At 40.5% G+C, this 27,792-nt stretch overlaps 1 protein-coding gene and 1 pseudogene across 2 annotated transcripts in view; both read right to left on the bottom strand.

Annotated features, from left to right (window-relative positions):
* Positions 1–403: 403 nt before the first annotated feature.
* LOC112311156 (large ribosomal subunit protein uL11-like) lies at positions 404–1,023 on the bottom strand (annotated as a pseudogene).
* A 798-nt stretch (positions 1,024–1,821) lies between these two features.
* GANC (glucosidase alpha, neutral C) overlaps positions 1,822–27,792 on the bottom strand; it is an 88,918-nt gene continuing 62,947 nt past the window's right edge. For both annotated transcript variants that reach the window (XM_053928220.1, XM_053928224.2), the window contains 9 exons: positions 26,665–26,766; positions 25,164–25,407; positions 23,492–23,556; positions 21,682–21,758; positions 18,305–18,379; positions 16,151–16,264; positions 14,818–14,930; positions 4,082–4,185; positions 1,822–3,492 (listed from right to left, as the gene is read on the bottom strand). In XM_053928220.1, the coding sequence (XP_053784195.1) occupies positions 3,383–3,492; positions 4,082–4,185; positions 14,818–14,930; positions 16,151–16,264; positions 18,305–18,379; positions 21,682–21,758; positions 23,492–23,556; positions 25,164–25,407; positions 26,665–26,766 (1,004 nt within the window). In that variant the 3' untranslated portion in view covers positions 1,822–3,382. The remainder of the gene's footprint in view (positions 3,493–4,081; positions 4,186–14,817; positions 14,931–16,150; positions 16,265–18,304; positions 18,380–21,681; positions 21,759–23,491; positions 23,557–25,163; positions 25,408–26,664; positions 26,767–27,792) is intronic.

Raw genomic sequence — 27,792 nt, 5'->3', positions numbered from 1 at the left:
ATATTTAACCAATCCTCTGGTAAAGGACATTTAGCTTATTTCTAGTTTTCACAGTTTAAACCACATTGCAATTAATAGCTCTGAGTGATTTATCTGAAGTGGAATTACTGGGTTAGAGCATGCAAATTAAAAATGTTGATACAATTGCCAGATTGCCAACCTGAAAGATTATACTTACTTCAGATTCCACCAGCGATTCACAGGAATGCCTCTGCCCCACACCAACACTAGCACTGAACATTTTTACTCCTTTTAATGTTGGCCAATCAAGCAAAAAAAGTCATTTATTTCGTTATTAATGAGACTGAGCATCTTCCATGCTTATGTCATCGATTTCAATTTGGTTTGGGTTTTTTTTTGGTTGTTAAGTGACCTTTAATTGAAATATTTTCATTTGTAGTTTTTAACTAGCCCTGCACTCCACTGCGCCACTGCTGCTGTCATCTATGATGTCGTGAGGGTGGCGGCCATCGACATTGCAGCCCACAGACTGGCCGTCCCCAGGTCTCTTTAATGGTTCCAGAGAGTTCTCTAGCTAAACATCGGTGCCGCATCTGTCGGGCAATGTTGACAATCTCACCGAAAGTGATCGTTCCACTGTGTGTAATGTGTTTTTTTGCTTCTTTCTGTCTCGTGGTGGGTCTGTGAGGGCTTTGATGATCAGGGCGGAGGCAGAAGGCACCGCCTTCATCTGGGCCTGTCTGTTCTGAGTGGTCAGTTTCCCTGTGATCCTCAGACCCTTCCAGTCACCAGTTGCTTTGGTGATGCCATCACCAACTTTTTTTGGAGACAGGCCCAGGGGGCTGATCTTGGGGGCCAGGGAGGACGTAGCACCAACTTCCCCACCGGTGCACCTCAGGTAAACGACTTTGATCTCGTTGAGGTTGAACTTCGGCAGCATGGTGGAAGCGGCTGGTTTCGGATGAACCTAGATTTGGGATGACCGAAGAAAGTTGCACCTTTGCCTCCTCCAAGCCGAAAGCCAAAAGTGTTTCAATTTTTTTGTGTGTGAATTGCTTTTGCCCACATTTTTATAGAGCAGTTTCTGGTTTTAAACTGATCTGTCAACTCATTCCTTGGCATTTAAGTCTTGAGGGAAAGATACATCGTGTGTTCATTTTAGAGCTTTGTTTGAAGCCTGTTGAAATGGTTCTAGTCTCTTACATGAAATCCAATTTCCTGAGAAAACACATCAAGAAGTATAAGGTAACAGAGCACCTGTCAGCCAGCGCAGCCCAACACAGCTCTCCGGTGTATAGCTTCAGAAATAGGAGGTGGGTAAAGTGTGAGAAGCCGTAAGGGCAGGAAACAGTTAAAAACGCCCAGGCTATATTTCTCTCCACTCAACGTCTCAGTGAAATGTTTCACTACAGTTTTGGGTCAAGACAGAGCAGTTCCTCAGTAACTTACTCTACTGGTTCTTCATTCCTTCCTCCAAAAATATTTTAAATGGAAGAATAGATATGCAATAAATGTTGACATGAATATAGGTCTTAATTATTCAGCTTTAAATGCTACTAAAAACCATCATTTTTCATAGGTAAGAGCACATAGTTTTCAGGTTAAGCCTTACTATAGGCTGGCAAGGGAAATTTGAAGCTGGGAAACACAACTTCAACTAATATAGGCTTCTTCCTTTCTCCTTAATTGCAAAACTTAAATAGGAGCAAAAAATCTGCATATGTCTATGTGAGCTTCTATACGGTGCAAAAGTCAAATCTCAACTGATACAATGAAATGTGTCCATGAGGAAATGCACTATGTTTACTGCTTCTGGAGGAAAGAGTCCTATGTCAAAGAAGTAAATCAGAAACAAATATATTCAATTCTCACTTTTTAATCAATCAGATCCATCAGTTAACCAATTACAGTCAATAGTGACTCAAAGCCAAGTATAATGGTACTCTGGCAGCTATCAGACAAACATAACATGCTCTTGAGGAACATACAGTCAGTGGGGGAGCAAGGCAGACAAACCTGAAACCTTAAGGCATGATCCTTGAGAATGCTAAGTAAGAACACATTTTATAACTGGGGCAGAATTTCAGAGAAGGGCTAATCACTGCTCATGGCTACAGGGGAATGAGTGGGGGGGTTAAGGTCACACCCTGGAAAGGCTTAATGGAAAAGTCGGATTTGAGCTGGGCCTTGACAGATGGTCAGATGTGCCTAGGCGGAGGGAAAGGGGTGGGGGTTGGGGACCAGGGAACAGCTAAGTCATAGAGGCAGCAGTTGGCAAATTGCTAAGTGGAAAAAGCCTGGTAAGAAAATGGGCGCGTTGGAGTGCTGAGGACATGAGGCTGCCCCGCAGGTGCTGTGGCAGGCAGAAGGAAGTCACTGGGGGCTCCAGAGCAGGGAGCATCCTGAGGAATGGGTATGTTGTATTGTTCTATCCCACAGTAAGCCATCCTGGAGCCAGAGGCAATAGGAGAACTCAGTAATCCTGATCCTGTTTGTATTGAAAATTTTGATGTCTTGTTCATCATGGATTTTTTACATTAGTTTTGATTTTTAAAGATGTTGCATTTAAATATAATTTATTTTGGTTGCCGTTTTTTTTGTCATACTTTTTTTGTACCCACAGCAAGTTTCTTGAAGTCATGTGATCTATTTATGAGGTTCAGTGGTGGGGACATGCTATTTTATTATTATTATTTATAGCTCATTCATGTTACAAATATTCTTTGCTTGGTAGACAGTATTTAATAAAAACAATTAAGAAATTAGAATATTAAGAAGATTAATTTGGAACTCTGGAGCCCAGAAAAGCGTGACGGGGAAAGGAACGCTTTGTACTCCTGCGTCAGCCTCTAGGGAGAGCAACGCTGTTTGGCTGCAGTGTGTGCGGTGCACGCAGGAAAGGGCTGTTCTGCCCACGTCTAAGGGGTGGGAGGCAACGGTGAGGGGTACAGGGCTGCTGTCCACTTGGAGATGGGCCTTGAGCCACTCAGCTGCTGTAGGCAGAGCGACTCTGCGGCACGGCCAGAGGCAAGCTTCCACAGATGGGCCACATTAGATGCGCTTGGCCCACATCTCACATGAAATAAACCCATCCTGCCGTGCTCCAAGGGAAGCCACTCAGCAGGCCACAGAGCTTACCACAGGGCCTGAGAAGCCATGGAAGACACAGAGACTCTGTAAATGTCTCAGGGCTCCCTGCGACGAGGAGAAGAGGTGGTGTTTGACACAAGGGTGTATTCCTAATACATCTAAAAATGTAAAGTCTGAAATCTATTGTTCGTTAGTAAACTGATGACTAATGAAAGGTTATTTTGAGGCAGAGAAGTCAGCAAGTGTGCGACACAAATCTCAAAAAAAGGCCAAGGGGAAATCTGAAGGGTGCAGGCTGCTCCCCGTACTCGTCACCAGATGCACTTCTTTGTCATTCAACGCGGACCTCCCAGTCAGTTCCAATGTTCAGCGAGAGCTTCTCCAGGCTCAGGGTGGCCGTTCTGGCACAATATGTAAAAGCCACAGGCTGATCTTTACCGTCTAAATACCAAGACAACAAAAGATAAAATTTGATGAATATCTAAGGAAAATAAAACCCTTTTTCTTTGTATCTGAAATGTTTCTGACTGTCATAAAACCTTATTCCCAACTTAGGAGAGTTTGACCTACCACTTTTACCCATGGGATTCCTTCAGTTTTTTAAACATGACTCACTCCATTGTTTTGAATGCAAAGTTGGTTGAAAATAAACTGTAAGGAACAGTTATTTGTCCAAGAAAGTCAGTAGATTAGAAATGATATATCTCATCCTATGCCCTTTAAGAAACTCCATAAACTTGAGTATGGCGTCAGATATCTACAGTTTTAAAAAAGTATTCAGAGAAGCCACAATATTATTTCAAGACCAAGTTAATTTCCCTTAGAAAAATATCAACAGCTTACAGTGAGCAGAAAGGCCTGCCGATGAAGAGAAACAGGACAGCCCCACTCCCTAGACACTAGTACATTTGACCTCTACCAGCAAGCACAGAGCCCACTTGGCTAAGCTCATTGAATCAATTTCAGGGCTAGTCACCTCTTCACCTCAGATATTTCCATGTTTACAAAAATAAATGGGCTATTTCCTCACCAGGTGAGTGGGTGGTCACAGTAGATGGCTGCTGCTTGAGGCCTAGGACAAAGATCTGCTCCACCACGCACTCGCTGGGATAATGACCTGTCTCGTCAGCACAACTGAAATAAATATAAAAGGCATTAGGAAAAGAAGAGAAAGGGATCTGGACTGGTTACCAGGTCCAACACCCAAGCCTTAATAGTTCCCCTCCCTTCTTTTCCTGTGGAAGCCAGGACCATATCATGATCATATTTACTAGGATGAAGAGATGGACACAGACGACTTTACGTGCTGAGGGCTAAGTAACCAGTAGCCCAAAGAATCTCTCTTTTTAAATAAGTCATTTGGAGAGAAATCACCTAAAGACATCGAAGTCGCAAGTGTGACTGGACACAGCAATCAAATTTTAAGAAATCAGATTCTTAATGAATTGTTGAATGGATGCATAAATGGGACTATTGAGGACTTAAATTGAATTCTTTTAAAAAAATTTTTTTAGAGAAAGAAGGAAGGAAAGATAGACACAATAAGGAAGAGAGGTTCATGGAGTGATTGAAAAAAGCACTCCAGGGAACTCTAGACCAAGATGGTGAATTTCCCTCTTCTCTCAGAAGAACCAAATGTAAAGTTACACATGGAGCAACTCCCTCTGAGAGAAATCCAGAAACTAGCTGACTCCTACTTGTGTGGTGGCTAAAAAAATACGCACATCGAGACAGGTAGGAAAGGCTGAGACACACTCTCTCCACAAACCCCATCCCCAGAACAGTGCCATACAATTGGGAGGGAACCCCAACTCCCAGCTTCTCCCTGAAGAGTGAAGGGTTTGGACCACACTTCTAGCACCCCAACTTTTGAGATTCCCACCCAAGGAACAGACCTCCAAATCATCTAGTGCTGATAGCTTACAGGGCTTACGTTCACCAGTTCTGCAGGACTGTATAAAGACACAGTTGTTGATGGGTGTGCTGTAGCTGTCTCCTCAGGGCTCAGCACAGAAGGAGCAGGCAAAACACCCATTTCCCAGTTTCTCCCTGGAAGGGGTTTGACTGCAGACTTTTACAGCTACTGCCTGGGTGTCCAGCTTCTAATCAGATTGCACCTAGGTGCTGACTGCACTCCCCACTCTGGAACACTGATGCGTCTTTCTACATCCTCAACTATTGGCAGCCACTAACAACAAAGAAGGCAGCTTGGATAATCACAAAAGCTTGAGAAGCAACCAGGAGCTCAGGCAGGGCTGATTGATGAAGTTCATCTCCTACACAAAATCAGTCTGTTAGGACTGGAAGAGGGAGATGTTTTATCTAATGTGTAGAAACTAACACAGAGAGTTAAGGAAAATGAAGAAACAATACAGTATCTTCCACGTAAAAGAACACGACTAGTCTACAGAAACTGATCTTAGTGAAACAGAGATAAGTTATTTACACAATAGAGAGTTCAAAATAATGGTGATAAAAATACCAAGGTCAGAAAGTAATGCATGAACAGAGTGAGAATTTCAATGAAGTGATAGAAAATATTTAAAAATTGCCAAACAGAACCATAAAGCTGAAGAATGCAGTAACCAAACTGAAAAATTCAATAAAGGGTTTCAATATTAGATTAGATCAAGTGAAAGAAAGGATCACTGAACTCAAATACAGGGCAGTGGAATTCATCCAATCAAAGGAGCAAAAAGGAACAAGAATAAAAAGAGTGAAGATAACTTAAGAGACATATGGGACACCATGAAGTTGGACCAACATATGCATTATAGCTGTCCCAGAAGAAGAGAAGAGAAAAGGGCAGAAACCCTACTGAAAGAAATATGGCTAAAAACTTCCCTAACCTGGGGAAAGAAACAGACATCCAGATTCAGGAACCCCAGTGAGTACCAAAAAAGATGAATCTAAAGAACCCACAGCCTGATACATTAGAATTAAATCGTCAGATGTTTAAAACAGAGAGAATCTTAAAAGCTGCAAGAAAAAAGTAACTTGTCGGGTACAAGGACACCCTAAGACAATTGGCAATTTTTTTCAGCAGTAAACTTGCGGGTCAGAAGGGAGTGAGATGATATGTTGAAGAAAAAAAAACCCTTCCAATTAAGAATACACTAGCAAAGTTGTTCTTTAGAATTGAAGGAGAGAGAGTGTTTTCTAGATAAACAAAAGCTAAAGGAATTCACCACCACTAGGCCAGCCTTACAAGAAATGTTAAAGGGAGTTCATCAAGCTGAAATGAAAGGATGCTACCTAGTAACATGAAAATATATGAAAGTATTAAACTCACTAGTAAATATAAATATGTAGTTAAATCCAGAATACTCTAATGTTGTAATAGTTGTGGGTATATCACTTATAATGCTTATATAAAGGTTAAAAGACACAAGTATTAAAAATAATTATAACTACAATAATTTGTTAATGAAAACACATTATAACAAGACATAAATTATGACATCAAAAACATAAAATGTGGGGAGGAGAGTGTAAAAATGTAGAGCTTTTGTATGTGTTCAAAATCAATTTATTAGCTTAAAATAGACTGTTATAATTAAAAGCTGTTTTATGTAAGCCTCATGGTAACTGAAAAACCTAAACCTATAGTAAATATACAAAAGATAAACAGAAAGGAATCAAAGCATACCACTACAGAAACTCATCAATTTATAAAGGAAGAGAAAAAGAGAGGAAGAAAATAACAAAGGACTACAAAATCTAGAAAACAATTAACAAAATGGCAATAGTAAGTTTATACCTATCAGTAATTATTTTAAATGTATTTGGACTAAAATCTCCAACCAAAAGACATAGAGTTGCTAGATGGCTAAAGAGAAAAAAAAGCCCAACTATATACTGCCTTTAAGTGACTAATTTTAGCTTTAAAGACGCACACAGACTGCAAGTGAAGGAATGGAAAAAGACATTTACCCAAATAAAAACCAAAAGAAAGCAGGGATAGCTATATTTATATCAGGTGAAACAGAATTTATGCCAAGACTGTAATAAGAGGCAAAGGTCGTTATATAATGATAAAGGGGTCAATTCATTAAGGGGATATAACATATGTAAATATTTATGCACCCAACATAAGAGCACCTAAAATATAACAGCGAATATTAATTTGAAAGGAGAAATAGTTAGCAATACAATAATAGGAGGGGACTTCAATACCCCACTTTCAACAATGAAGAGACCACGCAGACAGAAAACCAATAAGGAAACATTGGACTTGGACTACATGTTAGACTAGAGGGACCTAAAAGATAGATAAAAAACATTTCATTCAACAGCAGCGGAATATATACTCTTCTTAAGCACACATGGAACATTCTCCTGGACAGATCATATGTTAGGCTACAAAACAAGTCTTAACAAATTTAAGAAGACTAAAGTTACATCAAGCATCTTTTCTGACCATAATTGTATGACAATTATAAGAAGAACCCTGAAAACTTACAAATATGCAGAGATTAAATAACATGGTCCTGAACAACCAATGGGTTAAAGAAAAAATCAAAAGGGAAATAAAATATCTTGAGAAAAATGAAAATAAAAATACAACATACCAATACTTTGGGATCTAACAAAATAGTTCTAAGAAGGAAAGTTTATAGCAGTAAATGTCTACACTAAGAAAAAAGAAGTATCTCAAATAAACAACTTAACTTTATACCTCAAGGAACTAGAAAAAGAACAAAATAAGCCCAAAGTTAGTAGAAGGAAGGAAATACTAAAAATCAGAGTAGATGTAAATGAATAAAGACTTAAAAGACAATAGAAAAGAGCAGTGTAACTGAAAGCTGGTTTTTTAAAAGATCAACAAAACAGACAAACCTTTATAGTCTCACCAAGAAAAAAGAGAGAAGGCTCAAATAAAATCAGAAATGAAAGAGGAGACATCACATTTTATACCACAGAAATACAAAGGATTATAAGAAACTACTATGAACAATTACATGCCATCAAATTGGATACACTAAGACAAGCAGATAAATTATTAGAAACATACAACCTACCAATCCTGAATCATGAAGAAATAGAAAACCTGAACAGAGACTTCCAGCCAAGATGGAGGTGTAGGTAGACACACTGTGCCTCCTCACAAAACCAAAAGAAGGACAACAACAAATTTAAAAACAAAAAAAAACCCAGAACTGACAGAAAATCGAACTATATGGAAGTCCGACCACCAAGGATTTAAAGAAGAAACCTTCATCCAGACCAGTGTGCCAAGACAAAAACCAACAACAATAACAACAAACGGTCCAAATGAAAGAACAGATCAAAGCTCCAGAAAAGATACGACTAAGCAATGAAGTGATAGCCAACCTATCAGATGCACAGTTCAAAACACTGGTAATCAGGATGCTCACAGAATTGGTTGAATATGGTCGCAAATTAGATGAAAAAATGAAGGCTATGCTAAGTGAAATAAAGGAAAATGTATAGGGAGCCAACAGTGATGGGAAGGAAACCAGGACTCAAATCAACGGTGTGGACCAGAACGAAGAAAGAAACATCCAACCAGAAAAGAATGAAGAAACAAGAATTCAGAAAAAAATGAGGAGAGCCTTAGGAACCTCCAGGACATCTTTAAATGTCCCAACATCCAAATCATAGGGGTACCAGAGGGAGAAGAGGAAGATCAAGAAACTGAAAACTTATTTGAACAAATAATGAAGGAGAATTTCCCCAATCTGGCAAAGGAAATAGACTTTCAGGAATTCCAGGAAGCCCAGAGAGTCCCAAAGAAGTTGGACCCAAGGAGGAACACACCAAGGCAAGGCACATCATAATTACATTAGCCAAGATTAAAGAAAAGAAGAGAATCTTAGAAGCAGCAAGAGAAAAGGAGACAATTCCCTACAGAGGAGTGCCCATAAGACTGTCAGCTGATTTCTCAAAAGAAATCTTGCAGGCAAGAAGGGGCTGGAAAGAAGTATTCAAAGTCATGAAAGGCAAGGACCTACATCCAAGATTACTCTATCCAGCAAAGCTTCCATTTAGAATGGAAGGGCAGATAAAGTGCTTCCCACATAAGGTCAAGTTAAAGGAGTTCACCATCACCAAGCCCTTATTATATGAAATGTTAAAGGGACTTATCTAAGAAAAAGAAGGCAAAAAATATGAACACTAAAATGACAACAAACTCACAGCTATTAAAGCCAAACTTAAAAAAAAAACAAACCCAAACAAACTAAGCAAACAACTAGAACAGGAACAGAATCACAGAAATAGAGGTCACATGAAGGGTTATCAGTGGGGAGTGGGAGGGGGCGAGAGGGGGGAAAGGTTCGAGTAGCACAAATGGTAGGTAGAAAATTGACAGGGGGAGGTTATGAATAGTGTAGGAAATGTAGAAGCCAAAGAACATATATGTATGAACCATGGACATGAACTAAAGGGGGGCAATGTGGGTGGGTAGGGGTGTGCAGGGTAGAGGGGAGTGAAGGGGGGAAAATGGGACAACTGTAATAGCATAATCAATGAAATATATTTTTTTAAAAAAGAAAGAAATCTGAACAGAGCAATTACTAGAAAGGAAATTAAATCAGTAATTAAAAACCTCCCCCAAAAGAAAAGTCTAGGGCCAGATGGCTTCATTGGAAAATTCTACAAAATGTTAAAGAATTAACACAAATCCTCTTCAAATTCTTACCAAAAAAATATAATAGGAGGGATCACTTCCAAACTCATTTTATAAGGCCAGCATTACCCTGATACCAAAGCCAGCAAGGACATTACAAGAAAAGAAAATGACAGGCCAATATCCTTGATGAGCACATATGTAAAAATCTTTTAAAAAATATTAACAAATTGAACTCAACAGTTTACTCCAAGGGTTATATACCACATCAGGTGGGATTTACTCCTGGGATGCAGAGCTGGTTCAACATAACAAATCAGTACTCATAAATGTGATACACCACATTAACACAAGGAAGGATAGGAATCATATAATCTTGTACACCTGAATTTATGTATTATTAACCAATGTCACCTCAATACATTTAATTTTAAAAATCATGTGATGCAGAAACAGCTTTTGACAAAATTCAATATGCTTTCATAATAAAAACCCTCAACAAACTGGGTATAGAAGTAACATATCTTAACATAACAAAGGCCAAATATGACAAGCCCACAACTGACATCATACTCAAAGGTGACAAGGATGCCCAATTTCACCACTTTTATTCAACAGAGTGCTGGACATCCTAGCCAAAGCAATTAGGGAGAAAAAGAAAGGAACAAAATAAAAGACATCCAAATCGGAAAAAGTAAAACTATGCCTAGTGGTGAGCACACAATACAGTGTACAGGTGATGTGTTATGGAATTACGCACCTGCAATCTGTACAATTTTGTTAACCAGTGTCACCCCAACAAATTCAATAACAATAGTACAATGGCACCCTGCTACTCACCTAATAAAATGGCTAAAGTTAAAATAAAACCTATGTGGGTGATTTGATTTTATACATAGAAAACCCCAAGGACTCCACTAAAAACTGTTAGAATAAATAAACTCAGTAAAGCTGAAGAATACAAAATCAATAAACAAAAACCAGTTGTGTTTCTGTACATTAACAATAGCTTATTGGCCAGACAAATTAAGAAAACAATCATATTTATAATAGCATCAAAAAGAATACTCAGGAATAAATTTACTCAGGGAGGTGAAAAATCTGTACACTGAAAACTATAAGACATTGATGAAAGAAATTGAAGAAGACTCAAACAAATAGAAAGATAATGTGTATTCATGGTTGTAAGAATTAACGTTGTTAAAATAGCTGTACTCTCCAAGATAATCTGCAGACTCATTGTAATCCCTATCGAAATTCCAATGGCATTTTCCACAGAAATTGAAAAAACAATCCTAAAATTCACATGGAACTACGAAAGGCCACAAATAGCTAAAGCAATATTGAGAAAGAAGAACAAAGCTGGAGGCATTACAATGTCTGATTTCAACTATATTACAAAGCTATAGTACTCAAAACAGTATGGCATTGGCATAAAAATACACATCAATCACTGGAACAGAATAGAGACCTCAGAAATATAAAATGGGGAAAGGATAGTCTCTTCAATAAATGGTTTTAGGAAAAATGGATATCCACATGCAAAAAAAGAAAGAGAGAAAGGAAGAAAGGAAGAAAGGAAGAAAGGAAGAAAGAAAGAAATTGGACCCCTATCTTACACTATAACAAAAATCAACTCAAAAAGGGTATAGATTTGAATGTCAAACCTGAAACCATAAAACTCCTAGAAGAAAACATAGGGAGTAAGCTACTTGACATTGGTTTTGGTGATGAATTTTGGAACTTGACACCAAAAGCAAAAATAAACAAGAGGCACTATATCAAACTAAAGCTTCCGCACAGCAAAGAAAACCATGAACAAAATGAAAAGCAACCTATGGAATGGGAGAAAATGTTTGTAAATCACATATGCAATAAGGGTATGTCCAAATACATAATTAACATCCATAATATGGTAGGAACTCTTATAACTCAATAGCAAAAAATAAAATAAAATAAGGTAACTCAATTAGAAATTGGCAAAGAGCCCTGGCTGGTGTAGCTCAGTGGATGGAGCACTGGCCTGCAAACCAGAGTCACAGGTTTGATTTCCAGTCAGTGCACGTGCTGGGGTTGCGGGCCAGGTCCCCAGCAGGTGGTGCTCAAGAGGCAACCACACACTGATGCTTCTTTCCCTCCCTCCCCCTCTCTAAAAATAAATAAATAAAATCTTTAGAAAAAAATTTAAAAAAATATGCTTAATCTCAATAGGAATTGGTAAACTGTAAAATATAACAATTGTAAGATGAAAAAAAATTGGCAAAAGACTTGAGTAGGCGTTTTTCCAGTGAAGACATATGAAAAGCCAATAGGTACATGAAAAGGTGCTAAACATCATTAATCATCAGGGAAATGCAAATCAAAACCACAATGAGATGTCACCTCATACCCATGAAGATGTCTAATTATCGAGCAGGCAAATGCTGGTGGAAATGTGAAGAAAAGGGAACCCTGTACATTGTTGCTGGGCATGTAAACCGGTGTGGCCACCATGGAAAACAGTGTGGGTGTTCACCTTGTGATCCAGCCATCCTACTTCTGGGTAGATCTCTGAAGGAAATGAAATAACTCTCTTGAAGAGATGTCTGTACCCCCGTGTTCACCTCAGCTTTATTCACAATAGTCAGGGTATGGAAACAATCTAATGGTCTGTCAATGGATGAAAGTATAAAAAAGATGTGGTACATACATATAATGGATTATTCAGCTTTAAAAAAAGATGACTCTCCTGCCATTTGTGACAATGTGAATAAACCTGGGAGGCATTATGCTAAGTGAAATAAGCCAGATGGAGAAAGACAAATACTGCATGTTATCATTTATATGTGGAATGTTCAAAAAAAGTCAAGCTCATAGAAACAGAGTAGAATGGTGGTTGCTGGGGGATGGGTAGTGGGGAAATAGGGAGGGGCTAGTAAAAGGGTACCAGCTTTCAGTTATAAGATGAATAAGGCCTGAGGATCTGATGTACAACGTGATAACTGTAGTTGATAATACTGTGTTGTACAATTAAAATTTGCTAAGGGAGTAGAACTTTAGTGTTCTCATCAAAAAAAGGTAAATATGTGAGGTGACGGATGTAGTAATTAACTCTGTGGTAGGATCGTTTCACAATGCATATGTATATCATACACCACAGCGTACACTTGAAATATATTACAGTTTTCTTTGTTAATTATACCTGAATTAAGCTGAAAAAAAGAGAAGTACTGCACAAATGGCCTTCATCATTAACTTCTTTAAATTGTATCTTAAAATATCAGTTATGTATTTGAGGATAGCAAAAGGTAGCATAATTTACCTCAGAGAACACACAGATTTTTTTTATTTTTTAAATATATTTATTGATTATGCTATTACAGTTGTCCCATTCCCCCCCACTCCACTCCATCCTGCCCACCCTCCCCCTCCCACATTCCCCCCTATAGTTCATGTCCATGGGTCATACTCATAAGTTCTTTGGCTTCTACATTTCCTACACTATTTTTACCCTCCCCCTGTCTATTTTCCGCCTATCATCTATGCTACTTATTCTCTGTACCTTTCCCCCCCCTCCCCCTCCCACTCCCTTAATGACAACCCTCCATGTGATCTCCATCTCTATGGTTCTGTTCCTGTTCTAGTTGTTTGCCTAGTTTGCTCTTGTTTTTGTTTTAGGTGTGGTTGTTAATAACTGTGAGTTTGCTGTCATTTTTACTGTTCCTATTTTTGATCTTCTTTTTCTTAGGTAACTCCCTTTAACATTTCATATAATAAGGGCTTGGTGATGATGAACTTCTTTAACTTGACCTTATCTGAGAAGCACTTTATCTTCCCTTCCATTCTAAATGATAGCTTTGCTGGATACAGTAATCTTGGATGTAGGTCCTTGCATTTAATCTTGGGTAATGTAATGATAATGTGCCTTGGTGTGTTCCTCCTTGGGTCCAGCTTCTTTGGGACTCTCTGAGCTTCCTGGACCTCCTGGAAGTCTATTTCCTTTGCCAGATTAGGGAAGTTCTCCTTCATTATTTGTTCAAATAAGTTTTTAAATTTTTGTTCTTCCTCTTCTCGTTCTGGCACCCCTATAATTCGGATGTTGGAACATTTCAAGATGTCCTGGAGGTTCCTAAGCCTCTCCTCATTTTTCTGAGTTCTTGTTTCTTTATTCTTTTCTGGTTGGATGTTTCTTTCTTCGTTCTGGTCCACACCGTTGATTTGAGTCCCAGTTTCCTTCGCATCACTATTGGTTCCCTGTACATTTTCCTTTGTTTCTCTTAGCATAGGCTTTATTTTTTCATCTGGTTTTCGAATAGATTCAACCAATTCTGTGAGCATCTTGATAACCAGTGTTTTGAACTGTGCATCCGATAGGTTGGCTACCTCTTCCTTGCTTAGTTGTATTATTTCTGGAGCTTTGAAGTGTTCTGTCATTTGGGCCATTTTTTTTTTTTTTGTCTTGCGCGTCTGTTACTTTAAGGGGAGGAGCCTTAGGTGTTCCCCGGGGCGGGGTAACACTGGTTGCTGCGCTGTGATGCTGTATGTGGGGGAGTGGCCGAGAGGGAGCAATGGTGCCCGCCTCACTCTCCTCCGGACTTCAATCCTTCACTCTGATACCCACAATCAAACTGGGCCCCTCTGGTGCTGGTTCCCGAGTGGGTGGGCCCGTGCACACTCTAGGCCCCTGTGGGTCTCTCCAATGACCTCTCCCGTGAGGCTGGGAGTCTCTCCTGCTGCTGCCCCAACCCCCACAGGCGTTTTCACTCAGAGGTTTGAGGCTTTATTTCCCCGCACCGGAGCCCTGAGTTGCGCGGTCTGCTTCGATCCCCGCAGTTCGCCCGGTTTATCTATGCACGAATGTGGGGCTGTGGGGTGCTACCCATTGCTCAGCCTGCCCCGCTCTCCGCCACTCTGAGTCCGGCCCTCTGGGTTTATCTGTGCGCCAATGTGGGGCCGCAGGGTCTGCTAGTGGTCAGACTGCCTGCCCCGTTCGTCCTGCACTCCGCCAGTCTCAGTCCCGCCACAGCCACGCGAGTCCTCTCCACCCCGGTGCCCGTTTCCGCCCCTCCTACCGGTCTGGATGAATGTTTATTTTGTATTTCCTTGGTGTCGGACCCCCTTGCCGTTCGATTTTCTGTCAGTTCTGGTTGTGCAAGGAGGCGCAGTGGAACACACAGATTTTTAGCTGTCACTACCTGTTGCTCAAAACACCTGAGCAGAAACAGAACTTCCTGTGTAAAAACTGCTTTTGGTGGAGGTATTGGAATGAATGGCCATCATCGAGATACAGTTCACCCACAGCAGAACCCTGGAGAGTGAATCAAGAAAGAGAATGTGGTTATATAATAGCTTTCTAGGAAAGAATGCCACCCACTAAAGGGAAATAACAGATTTAAAATTTGTGAAAAATTATGTTGAACTAAAGCACAATATTCAAGCTGTACAAAGTAGTCATCCAAATATACACACCCAGTACCCATTAATGAAATAATATAAATCAAGAAACCATCGAAGGGGGGCACAAAGACTTAGGTCTTGTTGAATGAAACTTAAACTATGAAGTACGGTCGGTGGTGTAGGTGGCCCCCTGAAAATGCCATCCTGGAATGTGACAACAGCTCACAAAAGTCTATAGAATGAAACCGAAGTTAGGAAAAAACTAGTACATAGTGGACAAGAGCAATTACGTTTAGAAGACCCTCTGTGCAGACAATGGTATCTAGTTCCTACTTTTTTTTGAGGAGGAGGATTCCTTTGCATGTCAGACAACGTCACAGCTCTCCATGTGGCAGCTTACTGCCATGGACAATGCTTGGTGTGCTACGGACCTGGAGTCACTTGTATTATATTCTGTGGCCACTTTTGGGCCTGAGGCCCATAGTTTGGCCCAATAAAACATGCCTAAGTGAAACAGATGGAAAAAAAGGATGCAAGAAAACGAAAGCTTGTTTTATAATATTTGCATGAGTAAGAATTTGTGTTTGGTACTGCATTTGGGCAAAGGGATAAGGAGAGGAATCTGCCATAGGCCTCATTTGGCTCAAAAGAACAAATCGATTCTGGATCTTTCTGGGTTTTACCTAAGGAGATTTTAGTTGTTTGAGCCATCTGATGAGAACAGAAGTCGTTGTGGGGGGTGGTGTCCCGAAACGTTGCATAGATACAGACACCCTTTCCTGGGAGACTGAGTTTCAGGGCTAATCCATGTGGCAGGTGGCCTGGGCCCGATGACCCTCCAGTCCTGTGGTGGTCAATGCCAGGCTGCAAAGCACCAAGGGTCACAGTGCCCCGAAGGACATTTCTGTCATTTCTAGTTCTCAGACCTCCTTTCAGAACACTTCTAGGCAAGTGCGACAAGCTAGACAATGATTCAGAAATGATTCAAAACTGATTTCTAGAGAAACACCTGAAGCAACTAGCCCACAGGTGAGGTTCACCACTTTCACATAGTGTCACACACTCAAAAAGCTACCACTGTAAAGAGAGCAGTAACAAATGACATGTGTGAAGGTAATGTTTCCCAAATACCTTAGTGCTCAGAGCCACCCGGAGTCCATACGGGGTGCCGGCCATCCAGCCCGTGGACTTTCCTGCAGTTGTCTTTACCGGCACGACACTCCCGCCTCGCTGAAACACGGGTATCTGTAACAGAGCGACACTCTCAGGGAAGGGGTGTTCGTGTCAGGCAACTTCAAAGTAGAATTTTAAAACATTTACTTGTATAAGACTCACATTCTTCACAAGTATAGACTCAAAGGTAATAGAAATTTGTGAGCACAGGATAGCAAATATGGGGGCCCTGGCATTAAAAGGAAAAGAGTTCAAACACTCAAAAAATCCCCACCCTTGATCAATGTATTATCTATTCTGCCTGTCCTGTAAGTAGCCTTTCCTGTGTTGTATTTTTAATTTTTGTGTCAATATACTATGCATGTGTATTTCTAGGGCCCAGCTAAAGAGTGAATTTTTCTGCTGGTGTAGGCAGGCCCACGTACGTATGAGTATGTGCATATATACAAGACGGTAGTTTCTTTGTTTGAGGGAGATGACTTCTGATCTTACTCGCTGCCACCTATACTCACCTTGCTCCCTGATTCCCTGGGTCGTCAGGATGAATGACTCAGTCCTAAGGGTAAATTTGTGAAACTTACATTATAGAAGCCACCAAGGGCATTTTCAGTGGCTCTCATGACAGGGTTATAGACATGCCCCACATGGGTGTACTGAATGGCATTCCCAGCAGGGAAAGCCCAACAGGCTTCCTGTCTTCCCGCACAGTCAGCCCTCTGTGAGAAAGCTCCCTGCATCACACCAGGGAATGCGCTTTGCTCTGAGTAAAGGACGAGCAGGGAGAAGAGTACAGGGACAGAAATGAAGCTGGGAGAGAAGGTGGTGGAGTTAAGATGTCTACCCTCTGCTTGACTCAGCAGCAACAAGTAAAGCACCTCTATCTTCCCACCCTCACCAGCCAATCTCTTTTTCTTCCCCTCAAAGAAGGAGGTAGTAAGTTAGTATGAAATGGGGTCTGGTCTCAGTTCTACCATAATCTAGCCACAACCCAGGACAAATAACTTCACCTCTGAACCTCAGTGTCTCCACCTGTAAGCATGAGAGAGTGGAGATGAAAGTTAAGGTCTCTTCTAGACCTGCAAGTTGACATCTGAAATCATTTTCTTTATAATGGAGCTTATATTGCTATTGATAATTTAAAAAATAACATGAATACCTATTTATTAATCTTTGCACTATTTACAGTTTGTGGTAGTGGTGGTGATTCAGCTGCAGGTGCTGACTTCCCTTCAGAGATTCAATCTGGATGGGCCACTTGGATTCTAACATCATAAGTGACAGCATTTCCTTGGGCCTAGAGGTCCAGGGTTGCAACACAAAACACGCTTTCTGCCTTTGTCCTATAGAAGGGCATCGGTATGGCATGTGTGACAGCCACTGTGTTTGCTTTCTGTTTTTGGTGTTATTATTTTTCTTAGATATGCAGTGTAAATATATGGGGAAGCACTGTTTGTCCTTGATGTTTCATCAGAGTATATGTTGTTTTTATACTCTTTTCTCTTGCATTTTAACAGCTTTATTGATATAATTCACATGCCCTACAAGTCACCCATTTACAGTGTACAATTCAATGGTTTTTGGTACATTCAGAGTCATGCAACCATCACCACACATTTTCATCACCCCAAAAAGAATTCCCCAAACCCTCTCCCTCTCCCAGTCCTAAACAACCACTAATCTACTTTGTCTCCATATGTGTGGTTCTGCAGAACTCCTTGGTTCTTTCCACATAGGCACCTGTTATGGACTGAATGTGTCCCCCCAAATTCGTATGCTGAGGCCCCAACCTCCAATGTGATTATATTCAGAGACAGGGATTTTGCAGAAGTAATTAGGGTTAAGTAAGGTCATAAGAGTGGGGTTTTGAGCCTATGCCTCACTCCCTGCCTCTGCCACGTGAGGACACTGCAAGATGGTGGCTGTCTACGTGCCAGAAGAGTTCTCACCGGGAACCGAAGTGGTTGGCACCTTAATCTAGTGCTTCTAGATTCTAGAAGTAAGAGAAAAGAAATTTCTGTTGTTTAAGCCAACCAGTCTATGGTGTCTTGTTATGGCAGTCCGAGCAGACTAATACAGCCCAGCAGGTAAAACAACAGTCTGAAACTCACTTACAGTGTCCAAGCCTACTGGGATCTTCACAGTACGCGCTCCTTCCCAAGGAGCAAATGTCTTAGAGTCGTACCAGACCTGAAAAGGAACAGACCCCAATGAAAAAGAGCATACGAGCAACTCTGCTCACAACTTTATTACCCAGCAAAACACCCATTTGTCATTACCCAGTAAAACACCCATTTGTTTCGATTTCAAATAACCAGAAAGTTAAAATAAGTATAATTAAAAAAAAAATCTTGAGTAGAAGTTAGGAAGGACACACACTTTTAAGAAGATCCCCCCAAACTAGCTTACTCTGTGACAGATTAATCTGACTAAAAGGCCACTCATTTGTCCATCCACCCATCTGTCCATCCATCGGTCTGTCCATCTGCCCAAAAGTTATCTATTAAACACCCTACCATGTGCCTAGCACTGCTAGAGACACATGAGTAAACAGAAAGATGCAGTTCCTGACCTCACTAATTTTATAGTCCAGTCGGCTTATAAGAACTTAATGAGTCTATTGGTACACGAGATGATGCAAGAGAGAGAAGGAAACATCTAAGAAGGAAAGCCCATTCACGCAAATAAATTATAGGTGATGGAGGGGAAAAGGAAAATGTCAGGGAAGGAAATAGATCTTGGAGATAAACAAAGGAAACTTGAGTTACTACTATAGGATCATTTTTTACAGAGCACAATTCAGGGACAAGTCAAACTCTTATCTGGGGTCCTGCCATGTTGCTGAAGTACCGAAAAGGCCCTACGAAGTAATTTGACGGGATAAATAAACCCTTAAGATACCATCAGAAGCAGTGCAAAAACAAAACGCACACTTCCCTTTTCTAGCCCAGTATAATTTCTGGCAGCCACCAGTCTATTTCTCAAGTTCACCTCCTGGGATCACCACATCCTTTACATAGCTGGGCAGTTGTGTCTGTCACTGTCCTGCTGTGAATGTGAGAGAGCTGTCACCTGACTATGCTTATTAATTGGACAGGATCAGCCCCGCCTCATCATGATGTATTATCCTTGGCTGGACTCAATTTGCTCACGTTTTATCAAGTGTTCCTGTGTCTGTATTTATGAGAGATATTGTCTTAGGTTTCTTTTCTTGTAATGTATTTATTTGGCGAATTTCAGTAGCTTTAGATAAAAAGCTGGTGGGATTAAAAGGTAAAAAAAAGCCTGATTCAAACAAGACTTTAGGCTTACCTGCCTACCATTTCTGGAACTCATCAGAATGAGAGGTAGAGGGTACGTGCTCTGGTGCCATGTACATAGACTTCCAACCGAGAAAGGGCCTAACTGGTACAGAACACCATGTAGACCAGACCTCGAGCTCAGTCACCAAGCTCCTCACCCAGCAAGTATTTACTGAAGACCTACTATGTGCCAAGTACCCATCTAGATGCTGGGGATACAGCAGTAAACATAACAGATAAAAATCAGCCTCCAAAAAGCTACCATTATAATGGGAGAGACAAATGACAAACAACACATCTAAGTGAATACACAGAATTGTAGAAGGTGGCACTGTTCTGTGGAGAAAGATAAAGGATGAAGGAGGGCTGGATAGGAGTAGTGAGGGTGGTTTACAATCTTAAAGAGGTGGTCAGAGAAGGCCTCATTGAGAAAGAGATATTCAAGAAAAGTCTTGAAGGGGAGGAATGGACCATACAGAAATATGGGGGAAATGACGGCGGAGGACTGTAGATATCCCCCTTGCACAATGCAACGTGGTACTAGCTAACCGGTGAGGCAAGGGTCTGGCCAGGAACGGCTTGGCTCTTCTGCCCAGGCTTTGGGAAGCTGTAAGCAAGAGAAACAATTACAGAGTGCTGTGGGAAGTGGTGTTGAGGGAATCGACTACATAGTCACAGCAACGAGCTTGCAATGATGATAGGCCATTAATAAGAATGTGGCTAAATCAAAAGGGTGCTAGTTCCTCTTCATGGGAGCTTACGTTTTGTTGGAATCAACTTGAGCAACTCTCAGCAGAAATGCTTGGCAGGACAATTTATTTAGCTGTTGTATTTAACCTTTTCCTGAAGTTTCTACTTGGCAAGGGAAACTTTGTAAAGAACCCTCAGCTTCAGAACAGCAAATTACTGGAGACACCAAAGACAAAGACCATAATTCATGAACATTTTGTAGAAAAGCCTGACTCCTTCCTAATCCCTGGAAGGAGTGAGTATTACCCTCTGTGGTAGCAGATTGGACTAAGGTAAGGAAAGGATCCTGAGAGAAAGAGGTTATCTGGGATTGCCTGGGTGGGCCCAAAGGTCATCACAGGAATCCTCATGAGAGAGAGGGAAGGGGAGACACAGACACGCAGAAGAGAAGGCACTGTGAAGGTGGAGGCATAGACTGAAGTAAGGCAGCTACAAGCCAAAGAGCACCAAGCCGGGGAAGCCACCAGACGCTGGAGGGAGCCATGGAATAGATCTTCCTCAGAGCCTCCAGAAGGACCCAACCTGGCCGACACCTTCATTTTGGACTTAAGCCTCCAGTACTGTGAGGGAATAAATTTTTGTCATTTTAAGCCACCAACTTTGTGATAATTTTGTTTCCCACATCCATTCAGTACCCTTCCTGGCTCTTCCCCTGTCTGCCAAAGCCTGTGACAGTGTTCTCGTGCTCAAGCACCCTCTCCATGTGTCCCCTTCCTGCTCTCCGTTCCATACAGTTTCCCTGGTCTGGTGCCCGAGTTTCGGCCCTGTGTCTTTTGGTCCGTCTCTGGAAGCTGTTGCTCTTTTCGCCCCTGGCTGGCTGGCTGCGCTGCAGCCCTTCGACTTACACCCACCTTCCCCCCAGGCCCTGCCTGGGTTCAGTACCCTGGGCGCCAACGGGTCCAGGACAATATTTTATACAGTGACAATAATCAATGACAATAACCAATACAAGAGCAAGAGAAGGCTGGAGGGGCAGAAAGGGAAGTCACTGTTGTTACTTTTTATCCACCATGTTGAATATCTGGAGACCAGCTTCTGGTACCAACATTCAGGATTCAGACAGAGCTAGAACCAAAGAGCAAAGTCTTTTTATACATGTTTGCCCAGAGTTTGATACCTCACAGTGGACTGAAGATTCTTCCTGCCTAAAACCTCAATGCGTTTATAAGGAGTCACTTACACAAGTCGAAGTAGGGAGATAAAGAAGCGTTCTGACCCTCTTTGCCATCACTACCTATTCATCGTTCTCCCTGCTCTCCATTAAGTTTCTTGACCTATGAGGACAGCAGTTATGACTTACAAGAATCTTGAGTTGCTACAGTCATTTGGGCTGTCTTCACAACTGCGTGATTAAGAAATCTCCTTCCTAACAGGGGCCAATTCATCAGAATGAGGGATGAGATATGCGACACAGAATACGTGACTGTCATTTACTCTTACCTCACTTGATCCTGGCAGAAACACATCAACCAGGGTAGTTTTTGGCTCCGTGACGGGATGAACCAATAAAGCACTTCCTGAAAAATGGAGAAGAAATAAAATTAAATATTGTTATGAGAGGTCTGAAAACATCCTTCCCTTTGAATTGAGTGCTTTTGTGGCTTTAGGGACCACAGTCTAGAAGTTCACTAGACTCTGGACTTCTTAAAGGTGAGACCTTGGTGAGTTGAACCAATGATTCATCAGAGAGATGCACTGCTAGAAAGAGGGCGGGTGCTCACAGAGGTGACTGTATTATTGCCTGTTATTAACCCGCTGATAGTATACTGAGATCATAGGGAGGGACCCACAGCCTCTTCTTGTGCATGGCTGCTAGTGTGTCAGAAACCCTGAAAGCATCGCACTTCTCTGAGTGCTTCATTGTTCCCTGTAAGTGACGTTGGTGATGGTGAGCCCACAACTGGTATCCAGAAGTGTGGTCAGCGCGGGTACTCAGATCTTCCTTGGGTAATTATCCTTGGGAAAGCTAAAATTCTCCCAAACCTGAATTATTAATTTTGTTTTGACTTTGACACCACACGTATGTAAAATTCATCCACTTATGAATTCACTCTTTAATTCAACAAATATTTTAGAGTGCCTACTGAGTGTCAGGCACCGTGCTAAGCTCTGGGGAGACAGTGGCAAATACGGCACATGTGGTCCCTGCCCTCAAGGAGTTTATAGGCAGTGAAGACAGGTATTAAGTAAGTAATTACAAATTAATTAGAATTCAGACAAATATCAAAGAGGCAAAGTACAAAATAAATTATGAAAGTTATATAATAGGAGGGACTGACTTGGACTTAAGTAGGTGGAATTAGGTGTTAGGAAGCAATTTTGGTCAGGAAAATTTTCTCCAAGGAAGTAGCTATTTCAACTGAGACCTAAGAATGTGTGGAGACCTAAACTGCTAGGTATTTTACATTTTGGGGTTTCTACCCTCTAGAATCCCACCTTTTGGGGAACTCTCTGTTGAGCCTGGCTTTTTTTTCATTATGTAGAAAATACTTTTTGTTTCTGTAATCAAACCCATGTAGATTAAGACCTTACATATTTAATACAGTGCGTTACCCCTGTACAAATGGAAAAAATTATGTCGAATGTTTCTAGACCAATATGGCTGTTAATTTCTGTACAATGCCAAACCAACATGGTACAATTGGGACAGTTTTTCCAAAGTAGACAGCACAGCTACAGGTTCCAAAAATTCAAATTATATATATATATATACACACACATACATATATATTTACTTACTTATATAAAAAGACCAATAGCAGTATGTTATGTATGAATAGCAGCAACAGCTTTTCCAGAGCCTGGCTATTTGAGCCCTATTGCCAAGATGATAGACTTCCAAGTTCTGGATTTGGTGATTAACCCTAGTTTAAAAAGAGGCTACCCCCCAATCTTATTTTGCATATGAAATAAGCTCTTTTGGGTCTTTACTATAACCATAAGTCTACTTTTTTCTACTTCCCTTCCGTCTAATGGTATCACAACACTTAGGACTGGACCCAGAAGGAGAATCCCAACTGCATCTGCAAATAGAGTGGATTTATTTAAAGGTGATATTATGAGAGGTGCTACAAACGGAATAGCTGTGATCCTACTAATGCACTAAAAGTCACAGTGATAAACTTTCTTTTATTTTTTGGCTTTCTTGAAAAATTAGGGATTTTTTTTAGTGCTCTTACACCAGAAACTACAATAACAAGAACATAATTATAGTATTTATTATGATTATAATTAATCAAGAACTGCTCACCCAGCATGTATTCATCTTCCACACCAAATGTCTCTAATTCATCAGGGAACTCTACCCACAGAGGCCTGGGGACAGGGGAAAACATCTTACTTCCACATCATTAGATGTTTTATTACAATTCAATCACTTATACTTTTACTTTTGTAACTATTCAAAGGGAATTGGAAAAAGCTAAAGAACCAAGATTCTTTCCATATGATTCCAGATTTTTATAAGCAATTGCTATGATTACTTCTTTCCTGATGTTGAAGCAGCTATCAATTAACTTAAATGTTTCAGTGAAAAATTGAGAATTCTGATACCTGCAATTTTTCCTTCTGACTGTTGAACAATAAGTAAATATTACTCTGACAGGCAGAATCAGTTTTGTGCAAGTCCAAATGCCTAACTCATTTTGGTGTAAAAACAAATGAAATGTTTGTAAAATCATTTTATAATGATATGAAATGTGTGCCCTTTTTTCATGCCTTTCAAGCATCTTTAGTCATTACTTATTTTTTTTAAAGATTTAATTTATTTATTTTTAGAGAGAGAGGGAGAGAGGGAAAGAAACATCACTGTGTGGTTGCTTCTCGCATGCCCCCTACTGGGGACCTGGCCCGCAAGCCCAGGCATGTGACCTGACTGGGAATTGAACCAACGACCCTGTGTTTTGCAGGCTGGCGCTCAATCCACTGAGCCACACCAGCCAGGGCTACTTACTTAAATGAACTGTTTTTTCTTGTTTTCAAGCTGGTAACATTTTTGGAGGTTTGAGAAACTGTTATGTGATTGTTATTTTATTGTTATTGATGTATACAATGATCTAGAAGGCATTTGGGCCTATAAAGGAAACTTTCAATATCTATGTTTCTAAATATTAACTTAATGGTTCTAATATTTTTCAATTTGATGAGGAAAAGATATTTTTTAATCAGAGACTTATTTTCAGTTTATTCACTAGCCTTTGTACTAACGAATTCCCTTTCCTACCGAAAATGGTAACAAGGCAGTGATCTCTAAAGCTGGCTGACGTCTAGAATCACCAGGGAAGCTTCTAACAAATACAGATCCCTGGACCTACTGAAGGAGATTCCTAGTAGAGGCGTGGCCTTGGAATCTGTATTTTTAAATGGCTTCCAGGTGATTCTGAACTGAGCCAGGTTTAGGAACTGCTGATCCAGAAGTCTTGGTGTACTATGTGTGTTTTTGTGTGATTCCTCCTCTAACTTAGAAAGTTGGTTTTCTTCACATCTGCCTTCAAAATAGAATCAGAGTAAAATTTATACACTGGGGAAAATGTTTACATCAGGCTTGGAACAGCTTAGCCCTAGCGGTAAGATAGAGCTTTCGACTGGCAGAATAAATTGTTCTTCGTGGGACAGAAGTATTTGTAGGTTAAATACTCAATGAATTCAGTTACGAAGTCATTTCATTTTTCTTTGAAAAATCTCTATTTTTGTCTCATATCAAATATTGACACTTGAATCACAAAGGGGTAGAAGATCTAGTTATCTTCTGCTACCTCACCTGCCAGCCCCTGCTCACAGCTGGTGCTCAATAGCTGAGTGACACTGGATTAAACACATGGCTTTCCTTCACCCGGTTTCTCTTGAAATCACTGTAATTACTCCATTCCCCAGGGGTTGGTTACAGTGGGTCCTGGGGCCTCTGGCTGGTGCAGCCCATTTACCTCATGATGGGTTCGGAAGCCACGTGCGCACGATAGAACAGAGAATACCAATAGGGCAGGAGGGCATAGCGCTCTCTGATGGCTTCTCGGATGAGCCGGGTGTGTTGCTCCCCGAAGAGCCAGGGTTCCCGGCGCTTGGTCTTTATGCTGGCGTGGCCGCGGAAGAAGGGCTGGTAGGCTCCAGCCTGGTACCAGCGCACTAGCAGCTCTGCCTTTGGATTCCCAACGAAGCCGCCTACATCAGCTGGTTTGTTATTGAAAGAAAGACTGGTGAGACAACCAGGCTTTTAACAACTGATGCACGCAAGTATTTAAAATAAGGCCTTGGAGACTGACAGGAGACAGGTGCTGTGTGTGGGTGCACTCAAAATGACAGGACAAACTGTGGCCTCAAATTAGCACAAGATAGTGGGAAGGGTTTTCAGGAACTACTATAAAGGACACATGGACAAAACCAAGGGGGAGGGTGGAAGCTGGGGACAGAGCTGGGTTTGGCTGGGGTGGGGAGAAAATGCAGACAACTGTAATTGAACAACAATAAAATAATTTTTTAAAAAAGAAAAAAAACAGCCTGTTTGGGGATCTGACAATGCTCTCCCTTTATATTCTCTTCTTGTCAAAAGGTCAGAGGCTTTGGTGCAAGATTAACATTCAGGTATGTTCCTGAACCCATGTAACCTGGAAATTGCAAAATGTCTGTCTGATTCAGTAAGTCTGTATTTAGGGGTGAGGAGGCAATTGATTTCTTTTCAAAGCAACAGTTAAAGATAAAAATGATAGAAATAACTAAATAGAAACAGATAACGAGAATTAGAAGTTTAAGTAGTATTTCATGTTTAGTTCTTAAGCAGGTCACATATTCCTTGTATGCAGACCAATGCCATAAAAACAAGTGACATTAAGTCACTTCCATTCCTACAGAAAATGAGGAGCAGCTGGAGCTGCAGCCACGCTGAGGACCTTCGTGTTGAAATCTCCCATCCACAGAGAATTATTAAGATTGGGGAAGGCAGCCCATTAGAGAATCTCATTTTATCTAAATTTATCTTTCTTAAGAGCATATCTTTTTTTTAACAGTAAAAATATGTCACAGAATTTTAAACTTGCTGAGAAAAAAGGATTTCCGCAAGGCAGATATTTGATTTGCAAAATTCTTTGTAGTTTTTTCCATTGTTCTTTCAAGAAGAAAAGGCATGTTTCAGGAAGAGAAACTCAGTTATCAAGTGTCAAGAGTGGCTAAGGAGGAAGAGATAAGAGAATGAGGGAAAGCAGCAGGCTGGCTCCCTTCCTGACTTTGTGTCCTCTATTCAGGTAAGACACACACAGCTCTGAAGCTACCCTTCTCTCCTCTCTAATCCGCTCCTCTTCACTTTCTTCATTTTCTCTTTTCCACGTTTATCCCTGCCCGAAACTGCCAATGAAAAGGAATTTGTGACCAGCTTTTACGAAAACACCCTTACTGTAATTTTCTCTCACTTCAAGCCTGAGGATACCATCTTACCTCCACAAAAAGAGATCCCAGTGATGCTGAGAGTGAGTAACATAGGGATAGAAATCTTCAGGTAGCTCCAGTCTGCTTTGTTGTCACCTGTCCAAACTGCACCTTTGGACGCCAGTAACAAGGTATTTAAAAAAAATCACAAATTAGCCTGTGACCTTGATTTCATATTTAGAGTCCTTATTTCTAATAGACAATTTAATGTAAAGGAAAACATTTCTTCCTTACCCTAAAATATACAGATTCTGGTTTTCCACAATGAAAATATACTAATTTTCTAATGTGAAAAAGTTATTAAAATCAACAAAACAATTTGTGAAAGTATTCTGGAATCACTTATTTTTGAAGTTTAACTGGTCTGATTACATGAGGAACATTTAAAAACATCAGCTTTACTAAGGTATAATTTTGCATACAAAAATACACCTATTTTAAGTGAAGAGTTTGATGAGCTTTAAAAATGTGTATGCCATGGAAGCCCCAGCACAAGCAGGGTATGGAACATTACCATAACTGCAAAAGTTCACTTCTTTGCAGGCAATAACCCTCTACCTTACCCAACTATTGATTTGATTTCTATGACTATAAATTACTCTTTTCTAGAATTTCATATAAATGGAAATTTAATATTAGGTTGGCCAAAAAGTTCATTTGGTTTTTACCGTAAGATGGCTTGAGAAGTGATTAGTTGTCTTTAACTTCAATCAAAACAATTTTGTTAGATTGTATTGTGATAGCTATCATATCAGCGTGCATTTAAAAAAACTTATCAAAATTGGTGAATTGGAGGGATCGAGCAAAAAGGAAAAAGGACTCATGGACATGAACAACAGTGTGGTAATTGCTGGGGGGAGGGGAGTATAAGGGTGCTAAAAGGTAATGCAAAAAAATACAATAAAAATTTTAAAAATTGGTGGATTTTAATATTGAAGATGGAAGAAAATAAGCAACATTTTTGGCATATTATGCTTTATTATTTCAAGAAAGGTAAAACCACACAAAAGAAAGATCTGTGCAATGTATGGAGAAGGTGCTGTGACTGATTGAATGTGTCAAAAGTGGTTTGAGAAGTTTTGTGCTGGAGATTTCTCGCTAGATGATGCTCCATGGTTCGGTAGACCAGTTAAAATT

This window comes from Desmodus rotundus, chromosome 7 (assembly GCF_022682495.2).
Source record: "Desmodus rotundus isolate HL8 chromosome 7, HLdesRot8A.1, whole genome shotgun sequence".
In the NCBI taxonomy this organism is placed as follows: Eukaryota; Metazoa; Chordata; class Mammalia; order Chiroptera; family Phyllostomidae; genus Desmodus; species Desmodus rotundus.
This window is presented reverse-complemented; position numbering and strand designations above follow the sequence as displayed.